At 45.4% G+C, this 25,378-nt stretch overlaps 2 protein-coding genes across 7 annotated transcripts; one reads left to right on the forward strand and one right to left on the reverse strand.

The window, feature by feature from the left end:
• The first annotated feature begins 76 nt into the window (after nucleotides 1-76).
• LOC310752817 (olfactory receptor 1B1-like) lies at nucleotides 77-5,726 on the forward strand. 6 transcript variants are annotated; one of them, XM_083593888.1, is made up of 3 exons: nucleotides 964-1,343; nucleotides 3,874-3,964; nucleotides 4,209-5,726. In XM_083593888.1, exon 3 carries the CDS (start codon nucleotides 4,214-4,216, stop codon nucleotides 5,147-5,149), a length of 936 nt encoding a protein of 311 aa, XP_083450014.1. In that variant the 5' UTR covers nucleotides 964-1,343; nucleotides 3,874-3,964; nucleotides 4,209-4,213; the 3' UTR covers nucleotides 5,150-5,726. The 6 variants fall into 6 exon arrangements, with proteins under 6 accessions (XP_083450015.1, XP_083450014.1, XP_083450011.1 ...); XM_083593885.1 differs by lacking the exon at nucleotides 964-1,343 and adding an exon at nucleotides 1,924-3,722; XM_083593887.1 differs by lacking the exon at nucleotides 964-1,343 and adding an exon at nucleotides 1,924-2,044 and having other exon boundaries at nucleotides 2,642-3,964.
• A 2,117-nt stretch (nucleotides 5,727-7,843) lies between these two features.
• On the reverse strand, nucleotides 7,844-18,639 carry ZGLP1 (zinc finger GATA like protein 1). The gene is made up of 6 exons (XM_083593979.1): nucleotides 18,612-18,639; nucleotides 15,777-16,322; nucleotides 11,654-11,748; nucleotides 10,936-11,029; nucleotides 8,970-9,101; nucleotides 7,844-8,845 (listed from the first exon to the last, which is right to left on the reverse strand). Exons 2-6 carry the CDS (start codon nucleotides 16,301-16,303, stop codon nucleotides 8,815-8,817), a joined length of 879 nt encoding a protein of 292 aa, XP_083450105.1. The 5' UTR covers nucleotides 16,304-16,322; nucleotides 18,612-18,639; the 3' UTR covers nucleotides 7,844-8,814.
• Between the last annotated feature and the right edge of the window lie 6,739 nt (nucleotides 18,640-25,378).

A 25,378-nucleotide genomic window follows, 5' to 3' on the forward strand; every position in this document is an offset into this window, starting at 1 on the left:
TGGGTCCTGCATAACTTGTTTTATTGACTTTTCCCTCAGTAAACTCCGTATGGGTGTGTGCCTTCTCATGTGGGCTTTTTGAAGAGGAGCTACTTCTCTTATCAGTTCCTGAGGTAATCTTTCCTTTGGTTTGCTGAAATTTATTATTGTTTGTTTCCCAATATCTCCCACCAAATTTTGGCCCATCAAATCTGTGGGCCATTTCATTTATTTTATCGGCTAAACCAGCCGCTTCCTCTATTGTCTTGGGGTTCCTTTCTTTTATCAGGTACTTCAATTGGCCATTTATTGTGCCGTAAAATTGCTCCAACGCTATCACTTCCCTAATCTTTGGTACTGCGTCTGCATTCTCTTGCTCTAACCATCTCGTGAGGTAAGTTTTTATCTTTGTACCCAGCTGCACATAGGTTTCCTCCCTCACCTTTGTCACACTTCTAAATTTTTTTCTCAACTGCTCTGAGGTAATCCCAAAGCGGGTGTATATTAACTGCTTGTACACCTCAAAATTTCGGGATTGTTCCTCAGTCATTTGTGCATATATTTCGGCTAGAGAACCACTTATTCCACTACCACTACCACTGGAATAAGTGGTATTTAGCAACAAAAGTTAATAAGAATATGCAAAAATGAACTGATAAACGGATGAAAATATAGAGTTATAATATGTTACGATATAGAGTTAAGATAAATGAAAGAGGGTAAGGATTTGCTGATTTGATTATTTAAATTGGAATACAAAAAGGGGAGGTGTGAGGGAGTCAAGGAAACAAGTTAAATGAATTTAAAGTTACAAAAATGGATTTGTTTTTAATTTTTTCTTTCTATTTGTCTTTTTGAATTTTGTATTTTTATTCTTATTTTTTGTTGTTTTTTGGTTATCTGGTTTTTTTTTTGTATCTTGTTTATTATTTATGTAAACCTTTTTGTTAAACTTTAATAAATATCTTATAAAAAAAATAGAGAACCACTTATTCTAGCTCTCAAGATCATCATTTTATCTTCCTCTCTCACTTGAAAATCATGACAGGCTCTCTCAAAGGATACTAAAAATGCTTCTGTGCTATCCTTATGCCTAAACTCAGTAAAGCATTTAAAATCGATCTTCATTTGATTCTGCCCATTGGTGTTATTACTATTATTTTGATTTTCCAATCATACCATTAATTCCAACAGTCTCATCTCTAACTGAAACCACTGCTATTCCCTTTCCTGCTCAGCCCTCAATTTTTCTTTTTCCAAGTCTTGTTCAGTTGTATTTTTCTCAAGCTCTAATTTCAAGTTATATTCTTGTACAAATTTCCACTTTTCAAAATCCTCTGAGAACTGTGGAACTTCTACTTCAGGTGGGGTTTTTTGTTTTTTTTAAATAAATTTTTATTGATTTTCCAACATGAATTAAAACACATTACAACTAACAATACACAAACAAACAAACATACAAACACGTATAATTTCATAACCTCTTTTTCTTAAGCCTTATTTCAACGACTTCCCCATACCTCCCTTTTCTGCATCCCTGTTTTAAACTTTTTCAGCAACCCCTAATTTCAATTACTTATGATACCCTTTCTTTAATCCTTTTTCTCTTACCCAATCATTTATCGCTGCAATTCTGTTTTACGTTACCCATGACATTTTAGCACTCATTGATTTTACAACAGTTCTTAAGATAAACTTTAAATTTCTTACAGTCTTCTTCCACCGTCTCTTTTCCTTGGTCACGGATTCTGCCAGTCATCTCAGCCATAGTTCAGGTGGTGTTTTAGTCATCTCTTCTATTCTCCTTTCCTCCCCCTGGGGATTCCCATTCTCTTCCCCAGAGCTTTCGTATGGGTTTTCTCTCACAGGGTGCTTGGTCTTCTTGGGGGGGCATTATGTGTGAGTTAGTATTTTGCACTAATTAATTAAATAAGAGAATGTTCCTCCCGGCTTGGCTTTTCAAGACCCTGGTCCCCAAAGTATAGCTTTAGGTTTTTGCCTCTAACCTTTCAAGCTTACTTCCACTGACCCTGAGCCTAAGCCTCTGCCAGAACAGTCTTCTTGTGTTGGTCCCGTGGGTTAACCATGAGGCAAGGTCCGAGTCCAGGCCGAGGTCGAAGGTGCAGTATGGAGGAAGTCCATCAAAGCTGAAGCTGGGCACAGGGCAGGGAGTCGGGTGAGGTCAGGAGCTCCAGCAAGAAAGCAGGACAGGGTTCAGGCAGGAACTGGCTACCAACGATGTTGCTCCCGCAACCTGGGACTGGGACTGGCTGGCTTTTATCTGCCCCGAGGCATAGGGCGGCCCAGGTCCACTGGCCTGGAGGTGAGCACTCCTCCTGCGGGAACTTATTTCACTCCACCTCTCTGCCCTGAGCCTCTGCAGCTCAGGAGAGGCTGGAGGGTTACCGGACCCAGAGGCAACCTCAGCTTCCCCTGACAGGGCTGAGAGTGGAGCACCTGCAGGCAATGGGTCCTCCATCCCCTCAGGAGCCAGAGCAGACTCAGCTGGTGCCTGCACCTGAGGATCCAGCACAGGTGAGGACCCTTCAGGCTCAAGCCCCAGCCCCGGCTCAGCTGGTTCTGGAGGCGGGGAATCCTGTGCAGGCTGGGATGCCTCAGGTTCAGCATCCGAGTCCAAATCCCAGGCCATCACACTTCTGAGATCTCTTGCTCTTATTGTGATCTCGGCTTCGCGGAAATCTGGGGTTTACCTCAATCACACCCTCGGGCCAGGTAATCACTTCACCGATTTACCCTTCCCCTCTCCAGGTGTATTGCTTCCCCTCACAGGCTCTTAGACTTATTGACTCCCGCCATTGCCGCCACTTTTCTGTGGCGATCCCACAGGGTCCCCGGACACCATCTATTGATCCCTGTGCCACCACTTTATTTCTTGCTGCCACCACCCAGGCCCTACCTGGTAAAATACTGAGTCCAGTCAGGGTTAAATTAGAACATAAACTTTTGTTTATTTATTGCAGTTTAACAAGCGTGAGGTTTCTTAAACGGTCAGTCAATTACAACCATGGGGTGCCTATCCAGACCTATAACTTCCGCTACCTGCTGTCACTCGCTAACCCACCTCTCAGATATTTACTTGTCTTCCTAGCTCCTAACTGTTCTTGACTCAGTTTATTTTGCTACACTCACTCAACCTACCCACAAACTCTATCCCAATTCATTCCCACTCCAACCAACCACCCAACGAACTCTCCATTCGTCCCTCCCAGAGCTGGTTTTATAGTCCCTCTGACTCCACCCCCCTGGGTTCTGATTGGGTAACCTGCTTAACTATTTCACCTCCAGCACTCTCATATGTCACAGCAGGAAAGAGATGTTATCTGATTTGTAGATCCTGGCAGCTGGGGGCTCGGATGTGGACTGGGTGTGAAAAGGCTATCAGGCAATTTACAGCTCAAGAGCCTGGTACATATCAGAAAAGTCTGGGAACAAAGAAGCAGTCTTTTGATCTCAAGGTCCTTTGAGCATAAACAAAGTTCAGCTGTGCTGGTCTCCTGATAATCGGCAGATATAGTCCCATCATACAGCCATTGGTAATTGGTAATTAACCTAAAGAAATGATTGGTCCCTAAACCCCTTCTCCATGTGGGATTCTCAAGGATAAAGCTTTGGGGAATTCAGATGAAAACTGCAGAACATCTTGCCCTGGCATTTGTTGCCACAAGGCGTTTGACCAGCAAAGAGATTTTGACTACTCGCTGTGCTTTGAACTACTGGATTTTGTGAGTATGTTTTAGTTAGCTATATTTTATAATGTTTTCTATTTTCTGTTTGTAACCTTCCAAGAAATGTGCAAGCTTTTACTTTCTGAGTGGCTGTTTCAATAAACTTGGAAAAGGACTTTTACCTTTTGTGTTTTGTGCTTTTGCCCAGAGAAGCTAAACTGGTGTCTGACCCCTTGGTACATCTACCTGTTGGATTTCTGTCTGTGTCATGGTACAGTGACACAGGACTGGGCAACCTGGTAAATATCAAAGGGGGGGTTTTCCTCCTTGGACCCCATTCGAGGGTGCCCAGGAAAGGAGGTGTGGCAGCTTACCATTTGGCTTGTGACTTGCAACACCTCACAACCTCTCCCTCTCCCTGCCAGGTCCTTCCAGCATTTGGAGAACAGGTTGGGGTGGACAGCCCGTGCAATTACTACACAGGTAGTTATGCTATGAAGACCTTTGGCTCATGCCAGCTGTGTGGTGTGTTTCTCTCTGCAGGTCCCATGGACTGTGAGAATGGCACAGACATCGTCGAGTTTGTCCTTCTGGGTTTTTCCGCCCAGCCTAAAGAGCAGCCACTCTTGTTCCTAATCTTTCTGCTGATGTATGGAGTAGGACTTCTGGGCAACATCATGATGATCATTCTCATCTCTCTGGATGCCCGACTCCAGACTCCCATGTATTTCTTGCTTCGGAGCCTCTCTGTGGTGGATGTGGGCTTCCTATCAGTCACTGTGCCTCAGATGTTGGCTCACATCATCTCCACTTCCAAGACTATCCCTTTCCACTGCTGCATGGCTCAGTTCTTCTTCTTCTGCGTGTTTGGCGTGACTGACCTTCTGATAGTGAGCGTCATGGCTCTGGATCGCTATGTTGCAATTTGCAATCCACTACACTACACTACGGTAATGAACCAGAAGGTCTGTGGACACCTGGTAGCTGGCTGCTGGATTGTTTCTACCCTCCACTCCATGCTCCATGCCAGCCTCCTCCTGCGTCTCAGTTATCATGGGGACAACCACTTGTTCCATTACTTTTGTGACCATCAGCCCCTCCTGCAGCTGTCCTGCTCAGACACCAGCGTCAATGAAGCCCTCATCTTCTTTGAAGGTTCCGTCGTCCTTCTTGGACCTTGTGTATTAATCTTCCTCACCTACGTCCGCATTGTGGTAGCTGTGATGAAGTTATCTTCGGGGAGGCGCAAAGCTTTCTCCACCTGTGGCTCCCACCTCACCATGGTGACCCTCTTCTATGGAGCTATCATTGCTGCCTACTTTCTGCCAACATCCAGCTACTCATCGCATCGAGGGGCTGTCTTTGCTGTGGTGTACACTGTCATCACCCCAATGTCCAACCCTTACATCTACAGCCTCAGGAACAAAGATGTCAAGGAAGCTCTGTGGGGTCTCCTGGGGAAGAGGGTATTTTTTCAACAGTAATAGTGAAAGGTTGGTTAACAGGCATCTCATGTTTGCCACTGTATCAGCTATGATGTACTAAATCCGATTCAGACGTGGATGGCTAAAGGGAATAATGGGACCTTGTTCAATGTACGCACGTTCATTCAAATATTTGTATTCCAACTCTCTTCTTCTTTTATAATATATTTTATTACATTTTCAATTTTTCAATTTCAAATAAACATTTTACAAACTTTAAAATATCCAGTGATTTCCCTTCTTCTCTTTCCATGGTTCATTCTATGTATCCTACATCCCTGCATATTTTACTGTAACCATACAGATCAGTTTTCCACTTTAACATCCATCAAAAATTATTTACTCTGTTGAATTTATCTTCATGCTGCCAGCGTTTTCAGCTGTATACAGTTATTTTCCATATATCCAATAAATGTATTCCAGTCTTCTAGAAACATATGTTCTTCTTGCTCTCTTATTCTATATGTTAAATCTGCAAGTTGTGCATATTCTGTCAAATTTAAGTTGCCAATCCTCTTTAGTTGGGACCTCACTCACTTTCCATTTGGGAGCTAATAAAACACGGGCCGTAGTTGTTGCACACCTTTTTTCGGCACCTGAGAATTTCAGTATGGATTATCCCCAACAAAAAGGACTCTGGTTTTTGTGGGATAGTAGTTTTGAACATTTTTTTCCAATTCATCATAAATCATTTCCCAATACACTTTTACCTTTTTACATGTCCACCACTTGTGGAAGATTGTATTCTACCTCTCTGGAACAATACTAAAGGAACAGCTGTCATGCAGCGATAAAGCATATATTTTGCATGCAAAATGTTCCAGATTCCATTCCTGACAAGTGCAAATATAAGAGGAAAGATTCCACTCTGAAATGCTAGAGAGCAGCTGTCAGGCAGTGAATAGTGAGCATTGTGGGCTAATAGTCCGACTTAATATAAAGCAGTTTCCTAGAAGGCAGCAGACAACAATAATCTAAATTCCCCTGAACTAGGAATAGCTAAGATGGTGCTCTCCAGATGTTGTTGGAATCCAGCTCCCATCATCCCTGAGCATTGGCTGTGCTGGCTGGGTCTAATGGGAGTTTTGAAGGCACCATGTTGACTATCCCAGCCTAAACTAAATACAGTGGTACCTCGGTTTTCGAACGTAATCCATTCTGGAAGACTGTTCGACTTCTGAAATGTTCAAAAACTGAGGTGCAAAGGGCTGGCTGCAGGTTCAATTAAGACTATTGAAAAACACGCAGCTTCTGAGGTGTGTTCGAAAACTGAAGCATTTACTTCCGGGTTTTCGGCGTTCAAAAACTGAAACGTTCAGCTTCCCGAGACACTCAAAAACCGAGGTTCCACTGTAGCTCACAGACACTCACTTACTTTCTCACATACCTTGTACAACTAAAAAACTAACATCAGCCAAAGTTAAGCATTTCTTACTTCCATAGATTTCAAGGAGATAAATTTAAGAGCCCATGCTGAACTCCAACAAGGCTAAAAGGTTCTACACTTAGGAAAGAAGAACCAGCTGCACAAATATAAGATGGGGGACACCTGGCTTATTGGCAGTACCTGTGAAACTGATTTTGGGGTCTTAGTAGACCACAAGCTTAACAAGAGTCAACAGTGTGATGCACCCTTTTAAATGTGTTTGGGGGAGCAATTATTGGTTTGTTTTTGTCCTTGTTTTTATTACATATTGTGTGTGGTTTTTATCTTGTATTTTTATGTTGCAAACAACCCTTAGATCCACAGAAGAAGGGCAGTACACAAATTAATAAATAACAAGAACAAGAACGACAACAATAATGTGAGTGGTGGAACTTGAAAAAACGAGTGAAGGAAGAACAGAGTGTAAAGTGCGAACATGTCAAGGGGAAAAAAGGTGGGGAGGAAGGTATTATAATGCCAGCAGATCTAAGGAATATCCAAATACCCTTGAGCCTGATTATAGTAGGTGTACAGCAGAGTGAAGAAAACAGCTGCAGGTCAAAGCGAGGTGGAAGAAAGGATCTCTGAATAAAACCCAAAAAAACAGTAACAATAAAGGTGTAGAAGAAAACCAATTAAAACAGATAGTGATGGCAGCGAAGAAGGGGGCCACAGAGGAAATTCCCAGGAAACTTTGAATGAAAGAGGCAGGAGATAAGGACAAACTGCATTGAACAGAGAATGATTTTTTAAACTTATATACATGAAGAGCAGATAGGCTGCTTACCAACAAAACAATTAAGAAATAACAATGTATTGAATATTATCGAACTCTTAGAAAAGAAGAATGAAAAAGAGGCTATCTTAATATTTCTGGATACTGAAAAAGCATTTGACAATGCCTCTTGGGCATTTATGAAGAGAACTATGGAAATTATGCACTTTGGGATAGCATTTATCAAAGGGTTGGAAGCTATATATATGAATCAATGGGCAAAAATATTACGTAATCCATGCCTCAGATGTGGCACTGAAGACCTTAAAAGGCTTTTGGTACAGTGGTACCTCGGGTTACAGACGCTTCAGGTTACATATGCTTCAGGTTACAGACTCCGCTAACCCAGAAATAGTGCTTCAGGTTAAGAACTTTGCTTCAGGTTGAGAACAGAAATTGTGTTCCGGCGGCGGCGCAGCAGCAGGAGGCCCCATTAGCTAAAGTGGTGCTTCAGGTTAAGAACAGTTTCAGGTTAAGAATTTCCCAGACTCAGTTACAATAAATAATATTTATTGCAGAAGCTTATAACCAGCAAAATAACCATCAAGAACAGTACTCTTGAACAAAACCTTGACTTGGGATAGTAAGCAAAAAATTACAGGAAAATCAGAGTAATTGCTTTCAATTTCACAACATTTTTCATTTTCATTTTCTTTTGGCTGTGCTATGTAAGGGAGAATACAGAAAACAAATACTTCAAATATAAACACTATTTACAAAAATAAATACCACTTTGAAAAGAAAAGTGCCCCATGGCAGAATCCTAGTTGGACACACTTTCTGAGAAACATTCAGCAATGCTGCATGTTGTACTGACAAAGGATAATTATCAGCATCCCCAACAAATATTTGAATCAAGTATATAAATATTTTCTATCATAAATATTATATATTTACACTTGCCATATTTAGTGCAATAGAAATTCATCAGGAATTCACGAAAGAGCTTCATTTCATGTCTTTTAAACAAACTCCCTCCCCCACCACAACTGCTCAATGACTGCTGTTCCCAAAGTTTGTAGTTTGTGGAAATGTTTCTTTGTACTTTCCAGTCCATCACTACAAAGAACTATTAACAAGAAGGCAGCAACCCAAAGTGCTAAAAGGTTGGGTGGGAATCACTGCTTGAAAGCAGTTTCAATATGTCCATCCTCAATGGGAACATTGCATTCTGTTCCAATATGTAGCCCCAATTGCTTATGGAAGTTAATGGAAACAAACACTTTTTTCCTTGCAAACAACATCCCCTTCTTTCCTGCCTCCTCCCACACACTGCAAACAAACACCCAACATACAACACATAGCACTGACTTCAAAAACAAAAGCAGCGTACAAACAAAGACAAAGACAAACAAAGAAGAGCCCTTCATCCACTGAACCTCCTAATGACCAATCTACCAGGCTGTTCAGCCAGACCCTTCCGACAAGTCAGCCAGATTTCCCAAGAGCTGTTTTGATATCCAGCTAACTGCAAACCCTTAGAAAGCTTCCACATCTAGAAATGGAAAGAAAAGAGAGCCCTTAGGTTGGCAGCAGCTGTGTTTTCTTCCTGCCGGTGAAGGGCTAATGTAGGGCTGGTGTGTTTTAGAAGCTGCTTCTCCCGCCGCCTGACCCTTTACCTTTTCCGAGATTTCTCCTGGGCAGCAACTAAATGCAGCCTGCGCCCACAACTGGAACAATGAGAAAAGGGATTCCCACCATGCTTTGGAATATTCCAGCACTGAAAACACCGGATTCTGTACTTTTTGTACCTGAAGGTCAAAAACAGAGTTGATTAAGTCATGTGGCAGGTCATACCATTCATTTAGGTCTGATTGTAGTAACCTCCCCCGCCCCGCCCCCCCGCCACAACTTAATCTCCCAGTTAATTCCAAATGGCATGAAAGCGGAGATGCATCATCTTTCAGAGGGGTGTCAGGTGAAACATCAGGCTAAGGATCCCAGATGCCAGGATATACCATATTTTTCGCTCTATAAAACGCACCAGACCACAAGACGCACCTAGTTTTTGTAGGAGGAAAACAAAAAAAAAATATTCTGAATCTCAGAAGCCAGAACAGCAAGAGGGATCGCTGCGCAGTGAAAGCAGCAATCCCTCTTGCTGTTCTGGCTTCTGTGATAGCAGTGCAGCCTGCATTTGCTCCATAAGACGCAGACACATTTCCCCTTACTTTTTAGGAGGGAAAAAGTGAGTCTTATAGAGCAAAAAATATGGTAGGAAAGAAAGGTGATGGTGGCATATGATATGGGTCAATCAGCATAGTGTTGGGGCTTCACTGAGCGTGGCCCAGAGACTGCAATGGCCTCACGTGCTGTGGCCTGTTATATACTGTAAAGGTAAAGGGACCCCAGATCCAGTCACAGATGACTCTGGGGTTGTGCACTCATCTTGCTCTATAGGCCAAGGGAGCCAGCATTTGTCCGCAGACAGCTTCCGGGTCATGTGGCCAGCATGACTAAGCCGCTTCTAGCGAACCAGAGCAGTACACAGAAACGCCATTTACCTTCCCGCCTGGAGCAGTACCTATTTACCTACTGGCACTTCACGTGCTTTCAAACTGCTAGGTGGGTAGGAGCTGGGACCGAACAATGGGAACTCACCCCGTCGTGGGGATTCGAACTGCTGACCTTCCAATCGGCAAGCCCTAGGCTCTGTGCTTTAGACCACAGCGCCACCTGTGTCCCTTGTTATATACTGTAGCATCCCACAATTAAGTAGATAATTTGTTACAGCTTGTTTCTGTACAGTGGCAACTGTTAGACCCTTTTAGATGAATAAGCCTTGAACAAACAGGTTAAGCTGTTTTATTTCAGGATGCTCTTGCACAATACATACTGTTCTAATGTGTTAAAATTTTGACCATTGTAGCTTTTAAAAATCTGTGGTGAAAAGTAGGGTGTAACTTTATTTCTTGTTTTAAAAAAGCTCAGATAAATGCTTTCATATTGCCATGCAGTTCAGATCATCGCTTTTTTCTCATCATCGCTTTTTTTTTGGGGGGGGGTGCCTATATAATGAAAAATCAAAAATAAATGGAGAGAAGAATGGCAGAGTATATTAGACACCATTACACAGGTAAGTATCTTAGCCTATTGAAATATTAAAATAATACTAGCAGATGCCACAAATGAGGGGAAGAATAAGAAAGAGTATCTAGGAGTCAGATCACTGAGGATAAGCTGTAAAGGTATTGTCCTCAACTCCTTCATTCCACAAACGCACAGCACTCAACACTCTAAGAACTTATGTTCATGTTGGTTTCTGGCTTATGTGATTTAGCATGTCATTTGAATGCATGTTAACACTTGCTGTGTCTTCTCCAGCCCATCTTTCAACTAATGAATTGCTTCAGACTTCCAGTATTTAGCGATGCAAATTCTAGCTGTTGCTAGGAGAGCTGCAATCGCTTCTAAATCTGGCTTCAGATAACAGAGAAGAGCCTTTTCAGGCTACATGGCAAGTTGTACTCAGTGCTGTTGTGTATTATCTTTTAAACTTTTTGCACTGCCAGAAGATATGCTGGGCATACCTTTTAAGGAAACCAACAAGAAATACGCCATGCTATTTCAGCAGTCATAAGGTACCTAATGCCACAAGCATTACAGAGGGGGGTCCCATCTTCAGCATCTCTCCATAGTGGTGTTTTCCTGGTCTTGCAAGAAGCACAGCACTTATCCCCTTAAAGACAAAGGGCAACTGGGTCAAATAGCAGTTTATAAGCCACAACCCTGGGTGGTATTTAATGGGTTAATACAAATCTTATTATAAGCAATACTTAATGTTTATTGGATGTTCAAAGCACCTCCCTCATGTGTATTAATTTCAAACAGCCTGGCATACCTTATTTGGAATATTACTTCATCAAAAGATTCCAGAACAGCATTTCAAAGTGTGAATAAAAGTTACTCTGATCAGCTGAGAGGACAGAACTGGTTCAGATGATACAGCAGCCAAGCTTCACTTGCCTTTCCCACAGTAAGCCCTTAAAGTGTTTAGGAAAGTTGCACATGGCTACACTTAGTACTGCACAACCCACCATTAAGGCATACTGATATTTAGGGAGGTAACCCCCCCTTTCACGCTTTTGGGTTTATTACAGCAGCCACTAATGGCGTGAAGCGACTCTGGAATGGACATCGGTTTGCTACAGAAAAACCACATGCTTGGCAAGTGGAACAAGACCCTCCCCACTCTGTACTTCTCCTGGTGAAAAAATTATCACAAGCTTTTTTTTTTGTCCTTAGTATCCCAAATATTGCCAGCTGATACTACAAGTATTTATTGCCTAAATTATTGACGTACTGTGGGTAGAGGGACATCCTTCTTCCTCCTTGGAACTGCCAGCTCTGCATTCTTCTCTTGCTAAAGGGGTTCGGCTTCTTTTCCCAAGTTTTCCACTGAACACAGATTAGATGTATAGTATTTTAGATCTGCTTCGGAAATCTAATTTCTAAACTAATTGACTTAGTTTTGCGCTCTGCAGTGATTCCTGAGACTCAAGAGAACCAACAACCTTTTTTTCTCATCTCACGTGTCTTCAGTCATTCCAGGACAGGCCACCTTATTCCCATTTTGATGATTGGGGAACTGAGGCTGAGAGGTGAGTCATGCATTCAAGGACACCTAAACATCATTCTAAATAATCTATTGCTGAGTTGAGGGATTTGAAACCTGTGACATCTCCTAGAACCATCATTTGCCACTTAATCCACTTCCATTACAGACAGAAGCAAAATAAGCGAGGGTTACTAGAATTATACCGTACAACACATGCTTAAAAGAAAACATTAATGAACGTGAAAGCCTGTGGAGTAGTAAAATCAGACCCAGGTATTTAAAGCCTGTTGCACATATAGGCAGCTTCCAGAGTTATATGTAACTCATCCCAGAAATGGAGCTACAATTATATTTACCTTCCCTGACTGAAAATATTTCAGAGTTAAGGCCCCTCTGCCCCATACATTTAAAGCACTATTACACCACTTTAAATAATCATGGCATATATATACTGTATATTACATTTGTACCTCACCTTTCCTCCAAGAAGCTCAAGGTGGTGTACTTACATGCATCCCCCCCATTTTATCTTCACAACAACCCTGTGAGGTAATCCAGGTCCTAGGCCAAGACTCAAACCATTACACCACACTGCCTCTTTTCTCCCAAACGAATCCAGAAAATTGTAAAGGATGCTGAGAGTTATTGGAGTACCCCTATTCATAGAATCATATATTGTGGACTTGGAAGGAACCCCAAGGGTCATCTAGACCAATGCCCTGCAATGAAGTAATATCAACTAAAGCATCCATGACAGATGACCATCCAACCAGTGCCCAAAAACCTCCAAGAAATGAGAGTCCACCCATTCCACTGTCAAACAGCTCTTACCATCAGAAAGTTCTTCCTGGTGTTTAGTCCTTCCATTGAATCCATTAGTTCAGGTCCCAAAGCAAAAAAACAAACTTACTCCATCTTTCATGTGACAAACACCTCTTCAGCTGTTTGAAGATGGCTCCCTCAACTGTTCCTCATAAGGCTTGGTTTCCAGACCCTTGATCATCTTGGTTGCCTTCATATGAACATGTTCCAGCCTGTCAATATCCTTCTTAAATTGAGGTGCCCAGAACTTGACACACTATTCCAGCTGTGGTCTGACCAAGGCAGAATAGAGTGGTACTATTATTTCCTTTGATTGGGAAACTAGACTTCTGTTGATGCAGAATAGCATGAGCTTTTTTTGCTGCTGCATCACACTGTTGACTCACGTACAGTTTGTAGTCTACAAAGACCCCTAGATCCTTTTCACATGTACTGCTAGCAAGCCAGGTGTCCCTCAGCTTATATTTGTGCAGCTGGTTCTTCCTGCCTAAGTGCAGAACCTGACATTTGTCCCTGTTGAATTTCATTTTTTTTTATTTTTAGTTTGGGCCCAGTTCTCCAATCTGTTACAATCATATTGAATCCTGATTCTGTATTCTGTGGCATTAGCTACCCTTCCCATAGAATCACAGAATTATAGTCTTAGAAGGGACCCCAATGGTAATTTAGTCCTACCCTCTGTAATGGACAAATCTGAACTAAAGCATCCATTACAGATAGCCACCCAACCTCTGCTTAAAACCTCCAGTGAAGGAGTCTAGTCCACTGTCAAACAGCTCTTACTGTCAGAAAGTTCTTCCTGATGTTGATTTGGAATCTCCTTTCTTGTAACTTGTAAAGGTCCTACCCTACAGAGCAGGAGAAAACAAGCTTGCTCCATCTTCCATGTGACAGTCCTTAAGACAGTTGAAGATGACTATCAGATCTCTTCTCAGTCCCTTGATCATCTTGATTGCCCTCCTCTGCACACGTTTCAGCTTGTCAATATCCTCCTTAAATTGTGGTGCCCAGAATTGGACACAGTTTTCCAGGTGTGTTCTGACTTGATCTAGACACTATACTTCTGTTGATGCAGCCTAGAATGGCATTATCTTTTTTTGCTGCTGCATCACACTGTTGACTCATGCCAAGCTTTGGATCCACTAAGACCCCTAGATCCCTTTCACACTTGGTAAGCCAGGTGTCCCCCATCTAATTGAAATTCATTTTATTAGTTTTGGCCCAGTTCTCCAATCTGTTAATGTCATTCTGAATCCCCAATCTGTCTTCTGTGGTATTAGCTACCCCTCCCAGTTTGGTGTCATCTGCAAATTGGATAAGCGTCCCCTCAATTCCTTCATCCAAGTTGTTTATAAAGATGTTGAACAGGACAGAACCCTGTAGCACCCCACTTGTTCCTTTTTCTAGGATGACGAGGAACCATTAATGAGCTCAGTCAGTCAACCAGCTACAAACCCTCCTAACAGTAACCTCATTCAGTCCACATTCTGCCAGCTTCTCTGCAAGAGTGGGGGACTTTATGAAAAGCCTTATTGAAATCAAGATACACTACATCCACAACATTCCCCTGATCCCCCCAGCTTGTAATTATCAGACTTGTCTGGCATGATTTGTTTTTGAGAAACCCATGCTGGGTCTTAGTAATCACAGCATCATTTTCTAAGTGCTCACAGACTAACTGCTGAATTATTTATCTAGGACCTTTCCTGGTATTGATGTCAACCGACCCAGGTCGGTTGTTACCTGGGTCTTCTTTTCTCCCCTTTTTGAAGGTGGGAACAACATTTGTCCGCCTCCAGTCTGCAGGGACCTCACCTGATCTCCTAGAATTCTCAAAGATTATAGACAGAGGCTCTGAGATTACACCTGCAAGCTCCTTTAGTACCCTTGGGTGCATCTCATCAGTCCCTGGAGATCTGAATTCATTTAAAGTAGCTAGGGGTTCGCTGACCACCTCTTTTCCTATATTGGGCTGCAGCTCACTCCTTGCATCGTTCTGTTATCACCAGATTAGGATATTCCACTCACAGAGCTACAGTTCCCTGGGCAGAGGGATTGATTATTAAACCACTCTGGAAATTGTAGTTCTGTGAGGAAAAGGGGGGGGTCTCCCAGCAACTCTCAGCACCCTCAAATTACAGTTCCCAAGATTACTTGTGGGGAAACCATGGCTGTTTAAAGTGGTATAATAGTGTGTTAAATGAACATGTCAAAATTACATCACAGGTGCGGTTGAAAATACAGCAACATTAATCACCCTTCCAGCATGTTGAATAGAATTTGTCCAGTGTTCTAAGAAAGAGGCAATATATTTTCAGTCAGGAAGACATAAGTTGTTAGTTGAAATTGTCTCCTCTGAACTTTTATTCTCAGGATGCCAAGGGGCAAAACACCTCTTCCTTCCATGCTATGGTTTCAGTCCAATTTGGCCCATCCCCACCATGCTGTTTTTTGTTAAAAAAAGACTTCTAAATACATTTAAGTCCTTTGTAAAACTAAATCATGCAAGCACTAATAACAAGATAAGTCAACATATCCTGTGCCAACAATCCTTGGTTGTTAACTGAGCGGGAAATCGGCCCTTGCCTTTCAGAAATCCAACCAATAAATACAAAAGTGCTGTTATACTAGGTGCTTTTTAATTTAACAAAAATCCATTTTCGACTCCAGTGTTATTCATACTGAGAGAAGACTGGAGTTCATTGATTTCATTAGATCTCTTCTTGAGTGTGAATGCGGTTGGAGGTCACTCATTAACTTCCAACATATTAGGCTGCCTATATTTAGGTCTGGCTATCCTGCAAGTACTCCCCCATCAGGCGAAGCGTTAGACCTCCTGTCTGCCTGTCTTCCCATTGAATGGCCTGGGAACTGCCATAGAAGCAGACTACGGAAGGTACATCTATGCCCTCTTAGGGATCTAAGGGGTCGTTAAAGACGAGGCGGAAAAAGCAAGGCATCTCATGAAACATCTCATGCCGGCTTTGCGTTTGCAGCCAAGCAGAAAAGAAACGCAACCTGCTCTTTCCCAGGGTGGCGGCTGTACCTGCTGTATCGCGGGCGAATGAGGAGCCGACAACCCCCGGAGCTCTTTCGGCAGAAGCTCAGCTGCATCCGAAACGTGACCCCCTGGAAGGCGGCGTCCCTGGCCTCGCAGCTCCGCTGGGGTCGGGGCTGCTTGCGGGAGACGCGCCTCCCGGCCCGCGGCGATTCGGCCGCAGGGAAGGCGTCCGCCCCGCGCTGCGCCTCCGCGCCCACTGCGCGCCGGCGCCGGGCGGGGAGCCCCTTGGCGAGGGCGCCGGGGAGTCTCTCCCGGGCAGCCGCGCCGGCCTCTGCGCGCTCGCCCCGATCCGCGGGCTTTGCGCCGAGGCTGGCGCAGTGCAGGCTGATGAGGCTCAGGGCATCCAAGGGCTCGAGAGCGGCGCCTGGAGATGCGCTGCGCCTGGGGCGCGCGTCCCGGCCCGCCGGCCTGTCCGGCTTTCTGCCGATGGGCTCCGGCGGGGAGAGCAGCTGGGCGGTCTCCTGCAGGAAGCTGAGCGCGCTGGGGTCCGGGAGCTGGAGGCAGCAGGCCATGGCGCCGAGGGGCTCGCACCTGCGGAGGAGGGAGAAGCAGAGGGCAGCGCGTCAGCCGGGAATATGTTTAATTCCATAAGGTGAAGATCTAAGGATGTTAATGTTTAAGTTAAAACAAAAAAAATTTTTTCCTTCCAGTAGCACCTTAAAGACCAACTAAGTTAGTTCTTGGTATGAGCTTTCGTGTGCATGCACACTTCTTCGTATCTGAAGAAGTGTGCATGCACACGAAAGCTCATACCAAGAACTAACTTAGTTGGTCTTTAAGGTGCTACTGGAAGAAAAAAAATTTTTTTGTTTTGACTATGGCAGACCAACACGGCTACCTATCTGTAAATGTTTAAGTTAAATTTCGTAAGAACTGGGATTTGGAAAACCGTTAAAAGGACATGCAATGAAATTCAACCAAGGGGAAGCGAGGAAGTCACTTAACAAAGTTAATAAGTGTAATTTTTAATAAGGCTATGATTTATGTTTGTCTTGTGTGTCTGTCTGTTTGTTTATAATATTGTGAAAACTAATTTAAAGAATTGGGGGGAGGGGAGGGAAGAGCCGCCCGGCGTCCCAGCGAGCCGCTTTCGCGCTTGGCGATCGCGTCCCCCCCTCCCCGAACTCTTTGAAAGGCAAGATCGTGAGCACAGGTCGACATCCACGCCGGTCGTGTTCCCACGGGGCGGCTCTGGGTGGGTTGCGGCCACGAGGGAACGAACCCAGAGAAAAGCCCCCCTCCGCTCTGTCCTCAGCCCCCCAGGACAGGACGGAAGGGCTAGTGGCCAAAACCAAGCGCAGCTTTTTCGAGAGCTGCAGGCCTGCAGCAATAGCAAAGCCTCCGATTAACTCGCAGCAGTGTCCTTCTCGAAGTTCCAGTTACAGATAGGTAGCCATATTGGTCTGCCATAGTCAAAACAAAAAAAAAAAATTTTTTTTTCCTTCCAGTAGCACCTTAAAGACCAACTAAGTTAGTTCTTGGTATGAGCTTTCGTGTGCTCACCCCTTGCTTTTTCCTGTAAGACCTATTGCAGTCGTTAAGAGTCGTCAACAGGCTCATCACAGCTATCTGCCAATCACCCATTCCCACCACCCTTCTGAGTAATACCCCTCCCCACCTTCTCACTATATAGAAGGATCTGGCAACTTCTGTTTCAGTGTATCTGAAGAAGTGTGCATGCACACGAAAGCTCATACCAAGAACTAACTTAGTTGGTCTTTAAGGTGCTACTGGAAGGAAAAAAAAATTTTTTCTTCTCGAAGTTCGCACAGTTAGCACCCGGGGCTCTTTAACGGTTCCCAATGGTGGCCAGTAGATGGAACCCGAGGGCTGTTGCGGCGAGCAGAAAAGCCAAAAGCAGCGCAGCCCGGGGGCGCCCCCTGTCGGCGCAGCATCATTCGGGACCGGTTCGGCCAGCACTTTCAGAGCGAACTGTCAGGTACCTCTAGATCCCCTTGGCCAGATCCCCCCACACCCCCTGCCTTTGTGCGCCCTGGGCTCGTGGAAGCAGGGACTTAAAACTAACTCCAAACAGTTGCTTTTAAGTTCAGGAATTCCTTGTAATGAGCACCTTCCTGAAACCAAGGAGCTTCCCCAAGTTATCCCGACTGGGAGGCGGGCGGGTGTGGCATAAGGAGAGAGAACCCACGGATTGATTTTCGTTACTCCTGAGGTACAGAAATGAAGGTCTTAAAAAAGCCGGGCCCGGAGATGCCCGCTTCCAAGACCAGCTGAAGGGGCGCGACGAGAAGCGACTCTGTGTTTGTGCAAACGCCTTTAGACACCTATCAGGTCCATAAATTACCATGTATTCAACCCAAAAACACAGCGACAATTTGTTGTTGACGAAGGAGAGCTGGACATATAAAGGGTCCCATTGCCTTCAGCAGCTGAGGGCCTCATCAAACCTCAATCCGGCCCTGCACTAGTGGCAGGACTAGACGACCCTTGACGGCCCTCATTGTATCTCCCAGGATCACTTCAGCAGAAGGAGCGAAGGCAGGAGAGAGAGCAGGCAGGAGAGCGAAGGAGAACTCGACTCTGAGGAGGATTCCTCGAGTAATTTGGGCGGCTAAGTTTGGAGCACAACCACCTGGGGAAGAAGGCGAACCCACAGCGCCGCTTTTCCCTTCAGGCGGAAGGGATTCGTCCTTTCAGTGGAAGCCGTTCGCTCGCGCTCCTTTCCCAAGGGGTTTGAGGCGAGGCGAGGCCGCGCCCTGCGGGGCTGGCCCCTGGGAAAGACCCGGGGGGAGGCCCACGGCGCCCTGCCCCGCCCAGCTGGGGCGACCCTCCGCCGCTCCTCCCGGGGCTGCGCCTCACCAGCCCTGCCGAGGGGGCGCCTCGTCCCGCTTCGCCCGCCGTCCTCTCCCCCCTGACTGACCTCCCCGGAGCCGCCCTCCTGCTGCCTCTCCCCTCCGGCGCCCCTCCCACGCCCGGGTCTTCGGCCAATGGCGGCGGGCCGGGCGGAGGCTCGCGCCGCTTGGCGGGCTGGCGATCCGGGGCAGCGCAGCGCGCGCAAAGGAGCAGCGTTCGGGTCGGATCCGCTAGCCGATTTGATCAAGGAGCAGATGCCGGCTCGTGGAGCTGCGCCGAAGGCCGGATCCAACGCTTGCTGACTTGGAAGCCGGTCCCCTGAGCGCGCGGCTACTTGGGAGTAAGCATCGGCACGCCCAGGTGGGGGCTTGCTTTCGAGGAAGCGCGAGAAGAATCGGTCTCGCAGGCCGATCCTAAGCAGGTTTTAATCTTCCCATAAAGGGGATTTATTCCCTAGCAGCATGGGCGTAGCCAGGATTTATCTTAGGGAGGCAACTTTATGTTGGGGGGAGAACCGAGTTATCTGCGACAACTGGTCAGTTAATAAACTTTATTTATTTACTTGACTTTGGGGGTGCAGCTGTCCCCCTGCACCCCTATGACTTCGCCCATGCAAGACATACGTATAGATCAGCCCGCACAGTCTGATCTTATGGACACTGACTCGAAAGTAAACCCTGCGGAGTTTAGCGTCCGCAGGCTGCAGCCCTCGCTTGTTCTCCATGGGCTCCTAAAGTTAAATTGGATTCTCCTGCCTACCGTCAGGAACCGGTGCCCTGGGGCCGATCCAGAAGAAGGGACGCTTCGGATCCTCCCTCCTTTAGGGGCAACTGATCTGGATTCGTCCCGTTCTCACGAGCAGGTGTCAAGAGGAGCTAACCTGGATCCTCTGGGAGCGGCGGCTTCTGGCTCAGCGCCCGCCGGATTGGGCCCTCCGGGGCTGCTGCTTGTCTCGGATTCCAGGCAGGGCGGGCTGAGCAGATCCTGCAGGACGGAGAATTCCGGGAGCTGCCCGTCCACGAAAAGCTCGCCCTCCATGCTTAGCGGACCCAGAAGGAGCGGGGAAGTGCGGCTCTCCCGAGCCCATCAGATATTGCTTGCAGTGGGCCGGGGAGGGCGTTTAATTGGATACAGCTGAAAGCCCGGGGCGCCGGCAGCCATAAGAGGAGAGGGGCGGACCATTAGGAAGACTACAAAAGGGCCCGGGTCGCGGGATAAGGTTTGTGGAGAGAGGTTGGAGGCAGGATTAGCATCCCTGAGAAAGAGTGTCTTCTTCCGGAGTCCCGTTTAGGGTGCCAAATGATTTGTCCCTCCCATGGCAGGAGGGATGCCGTCAAGGTAGGACTTAGAGGCAGAGATGCTCAGGGCCCCACTTAGTAGAAGGAGCAGCAGGGTCTCTGCCCACCAGCAACGCCACAGGGCTAGCTTACCACATTTTGGTGTAAAGCACATTGCACCTGAATTGTTGTTGTTGTTTAGTCGTTTAGTCGTGTCCAGCTCTTCGTGACCCCATGGACCAGAGCACGCCAGGCACTCCTGTCTTCCACTGCCTCCTGCAGTTTGGTCAAACTCATGTTAGTAGCTTCAAGAACACTGTCCAACCATCTCGTCCTCTGCCGTCCCCTTCTCCTTGTGCCCTCCATCTTTCCCAACATCAGGGTCTTCTCCAGGGAGTCTTCTCTACTCATGAGGTGGCCAAAGTATTGGAGCCTCAGCTTCACAATCTGTCCTTCCAGTGAGCACTCAGGGCTGATTTCCTTAAGAATGGATAGGTTTGATCTTCTTGCAGTCCATGGGACTCTCAAGAGTCTCCTCCAGCACCATAATTCAAAAGCATCAATTCTTTGGCGATCAGCATTCTTTATGGTCCAGCTCTCACTTCCATACATTGCACCTGAATAGCAAACCCCAAAGGTTAAAATTACCTTAATGCCTTCTTTTACAGAGAGGGAAACTGAGGTAGCAGAGGCATTAACTGAGGGTTCTCAGTGTTTGTGATTGAGCAAGAAATCCTTTAAGAAGAATGAGGTAAGGTAGTGGAAGGGTGACTCCATACGGGGCCATTAGTAACCATACCTAAACAGAGCCTCCATGTTCAACTGCAGTGTATCTACTGGGGGCATCACCTGCATATGGCTTTCCAGAGACAGTATTGGAAACGTATGTTGGTTAATGAACTTTGAAAGATGCTGGATTGAATTTATGTGGTCTCTAGCTGTTATGGCAAAAAGAATTGGTATAAATATTGTTTAAGTTACAAAAGAAGTTGATTGGAAAATAAGGTGTTAGTTAAATGGAATGTTAAGAGATTAGGATTTGCTGGATAAACAATTTGAACTAGAAAACAAGAAGGGGAGGTATGAGGAAGTCAAGGAAATATGTTATTGAAAATTGATATTGAAATTGATTTGTTTTTAATATTTTCTTTCCCTTCTTTTTCTTTTTTGTTTGTATAAAATTGAAAACTCTAATAAATATTTATTTAAAAAAAAGGAAACGTATGTTGGATCTGGTTCAGCAAAACTCTCTCAAAAGCTAGAAAATTGAAGCAAGGCCTTTCTGGTGCTGTTTTCTAGCCAGCAACCTTCTTTCTCTGCACAGCCCCAAGAATTATCTAGTCCAACCTTCTGCAATGCAGGAATCTCACCTAAAGCACCTATGATGGATGGTCATCCAGCCTCTGCTTAAAAGTCTCCCAGGAAGGAGAGTCCAAACCCTCTGAGGGAGACTCTTCCACTGTCAAACAGCTCTTACTGTCAGAAAGTTTTTCCGTATGTTTAGTTGGAATCTCCTTTCTTGTAACGTGAAGCCGTTAGTTCGAGTCCTACCCTCCAGAACAAGATAAAAGAAGCTTGCTTTATGTTCCATGTGATAAAGGTAAAGGGGCCCCTGACCATTAGGTCCAGTCGTGGCCGACTCTGGGGTTGTGGCGCTCATCTTGCTTTACTGGCCAAGGGAGCCGGCGTACAGCTTCCGGGTCATGTGGCCAGCATGACTATACCGCTTCTGGCAAACCAGAGCAGCGCACGGAAACGCCGTTTACCTTCCCGCCGGAGCAGTACCTATTTATCTACTTGCACTTTGACTTGCTTTCGAACTGCTAGGCTGGCAGGAGCAGGGACTGAGCAACGGGAGCTCACCCCGTTGCGGGGATTCAAACTGCTGACCTTCTGATCGGCAAGCCCTAGGCTCTGTGGTTTAACCCACAGCGTCACCCGCGTCCCACAGTTCCGTGTGATAGCCTTCTTCAAATAGCTAAAGTTCTATCATATCTCCTCTGGCTCCTCTTTTCCTCATAAGATTTGGTTTCCAGACCCTTGATCATCTTGATTGCCCTCTTCTACAAATGTTACAGCTTGTCAATGTCCTTCTTAAATTGTGGTGCCCAGAATTGGACACAGTATTCCAGGTGGGGTCCAACCAAGGCACAACAGAACAGTGCTATTACCTGCCTTGATCAGGATGCTAGACGTCTGTTGATACAGCCAAGAATAGCACTTGTTCTTTTTTTGCCTCTGCATCACACTGTTGACGTTCAGCTTGTGGTCTTCTAAGACCCCCAGATCCTTTTCACATGTACTATTAGCAAGCCAGGTGGCCCCCACCTTATATCTGTACAGCTGTTTTTTCCTGCCTAATGTTTGTCCTAGCTGAAAATTCTTTTTGTTAGGTCTCCAATCTGTTAAGGTCTTCTTGAATTCCGATTTTGTCTTCAGTGGCATTAGCTACCCATCCCTGTTTGGTGTCATCTGCAAATTGAATGAACAACTTCTCAATTCCTTTGTGCAAGTCGTTTAACATATTTCTAAATAACAGCAGGCCCAGGACAAAACCTGAAATCAAGATACACTATGTCCACAGCATTCTTCTGATGCACCAAGCTTGTAACTGTCAAAAAAGAAATGAGATTTGTCTGGCATGACTTGTTTTTGAGAAACCCATGCTGGGTCTTAGTAATCACAGCATCCTTTTCAACGTACTTGCAGACCAACTGTTCTAGGAACTTCCTGGTTGGTAGGTGTTGTCTAGTTTGCAGACATGGACACAGTGGCGTAGCGTGGGGGGTGCAGGGGGGGCCGGCCGCACCGGGCGCAACATCTGGGGTTAGGGCAAATCCACGGGTTAGGGGGCGCAAATCCACGGGTTAGGGGGCGTAAATCCACGGGTTAGGGGGCGCAAATTACTTGCCTTGCCCCGGGTGCTGACAACCCACGCTACGCCACTGCATGGACAGGTCTTAGACTAGTGGGATCTGTGTTCTTGAACCCTGAGGTCCACCAACCAGAGCTAGATGCAAAATTCTGGCGGGGTGCCAACTTGAATAAAATACTGGGGGAGGGGCCTCAGGTGAGCCCTGCCCCACTTAATCGATCACATGACATGGTGCATGCATGCACACCATTTGAATGGCAATGCCCATCAACTTAAATCTAGGGTTGGGGGAAGAGGCAATTATCTACAGCCCTCCAGCTGTTTTTGGGACTACAACTCTCATCATCCCTAGCTAACAGGACCAGTGGTCAGGGATGATGGGAATTGTAGTCCCAAAACATTTGGAGGGCTGAGTTTGGGGATGCCTCACAAGTCATACACAGGACTCACCTGCGTGTATAAGTTTAGTTTCATTTCATTTATGCATGCATTCCCTGCCAAGGAGCACAATGTGGCCTGCATAGTTCCACGGTCCCAAGTTTATCCTACCTGTGAGGTAGGTTAGGGTGAGAGAGAGCAACTACTCCAAGATTTCCCAGTTGAATTTACTGGCTGAGATTTGAGCAGGTTTTCACTACACCACCCTGTTACAAATCTACATCTGAATTACTACAAATCAAATATTCCAACAGCCTAACTTAGGGCAATATTTTTGTTGTTGCTGTTGTTGTTAAATATCATATTCAAAGTTGATGCTATGCTACAAATCACCCAGCAATCTACCCTTCAGTCCAATCTACCTTCTATCCACCTTTGGACTTGAGTGGTGGGTTTGGATGTGATCATTGCAGGGTCAAAACCATACTTAGCCACAAATCTTTCTCAGCTGAACCTACTTTTCAGACTTCCTGTGAGGATAAAATGACAATGCCCAGTGTACCACCCAGTAAAAACCAGTTCTGGTGCTCTAGGTTTGTTTCAAGCAATTAGTCTTCTTATGTTTTGTCTGTATTGTATTAGCTGAGCCATCTGCTTGTCAGGTTTAATTACAAACTGCCCCCATTATGGGCAAATGCCCCATTTGCCCTGTGCTCCTAGCAGCCTTGTTGCAGAGCAAAGCTGTAAGGATGTCTATAAGTCGCTTTGAGTCACTTCCTTGAGCAAAGCAATTAACAAATATTAATAATATAACTACTACCTGTGATCCTCCAGATATTGTTGGACTACCAAGTCCCATGTGATGGCCGCTGCAGTTCAACAACTTATGCTCAGCGCCTCCCTATCTCTGCAGTTTAGGCAAAGAGAAGCGGGAACTGTCAAATTCAATTTATTGATTACCTGGGGGGCTCCCTGTGTAAATGTCTGGGCATACAGATAGTTGCACTGGTCCAACTATATTGCGTACCATATTGAAAGTATCTGCTTCCAAATACAGTGGTACCTCGGGTTAAGTACTTAATTCGTTCCGGAGGTCCATTCTTAACCTGAAACTGTTCTTAACCTGAAGCACCACTTTAGCTAATGGGGCCTTCTGCTGCTGCCGCACCTCCAGAGCACGATTTCTGTTCTCATCCTGAAGCAAAGTTCTTAACCCGAGGTACTATTTCTGGGTTAGCGGAGTCTGTAACCTGAAGCGTATATAGCCCGAGGTACCACTGTACTTAATTCTGCAGCTACAGTTGTGTGTTTCTGCCGGTCAGTTTCTAGTTTTGTCAAAAGTTGAAAGACATATTTGCAATCAGGATTGCTATGCAGTAGGATGAAATAGCCGGCTTCAGGCAGTACCAGGAAGGCAAGAAATGATGTCTGAATGGTGCATCAAGTTTTTAAAACTATTGACCCTAGCCAAGAGGGCTGCACTGCTTAACTCGGCTGTATGTCCCACTCTGCTCAGTTAGGCTTACTCCCAAGTAAGTGTGTACAGGACTGGAGCCCTTGTTATCTGACAGTAGCAATAATTTTATATAAACAGCACTTTTAAATGAGCGCACCGCAGAAAACATTTTGAGTGAAATCCACCACTCATGTACAGATGTTCACCTCTGGATTTAATCTTCTGATCATTTCAACAGTAGCTTAAGCTCAGCATACCTTTAATGCTGTCTCCTTTCCCATTCAATGTCCACTACTAATGGTATTATCAACTTCAGTCAGGTTAAGTGTATAGAAGGAACTGTTTCTGATGGTGTATCACCACTTGGACTATAATGGAATTATTTTCCTTCCTCCCCAAACGACTTGCCAATATGCAAGCTTGTACATTTTTTGAAAGCATTGGGAGACCTAGAAGAAGAAGAGGAGTTTGGATTTGATATCCCGCTTTATCACTACCCGAAGGAGTCTCAAAGCGGCTAACATTCCCTTCCTCCCCCACAACAAACACTCTGTGAGGTGAGTGGGGCTGAGAGACTTCAAAGAAGTGTGACTGGCCCAAGGTCACCCAGCAGCTGCATGTGGAGGAGCGGAGACGCGAACCCGGTTCCCCAGATTACGAGGCTATTGCTCTTAACCACTACACCACACTGGCTCTAGTTGGAATACAAGAGGGAGGGGTTATTTAAATGAATTTTAATGTGAAGATATTATTGAAGAGTAGATGGATTGTTCTTGCCTGTATGGTA

This window comes from Podarcis filfolensis (genome assembly GCF_964270895.1).
Source record: "Podarcis filfolensis genome assembly, chromosome: 17".
Lineage (NCBI taxonomy): Eukaryota > Metazoa > Chordata > Lepidosauria > Squamata > Lacertidae > Podarcis > Podarcis filfolensis.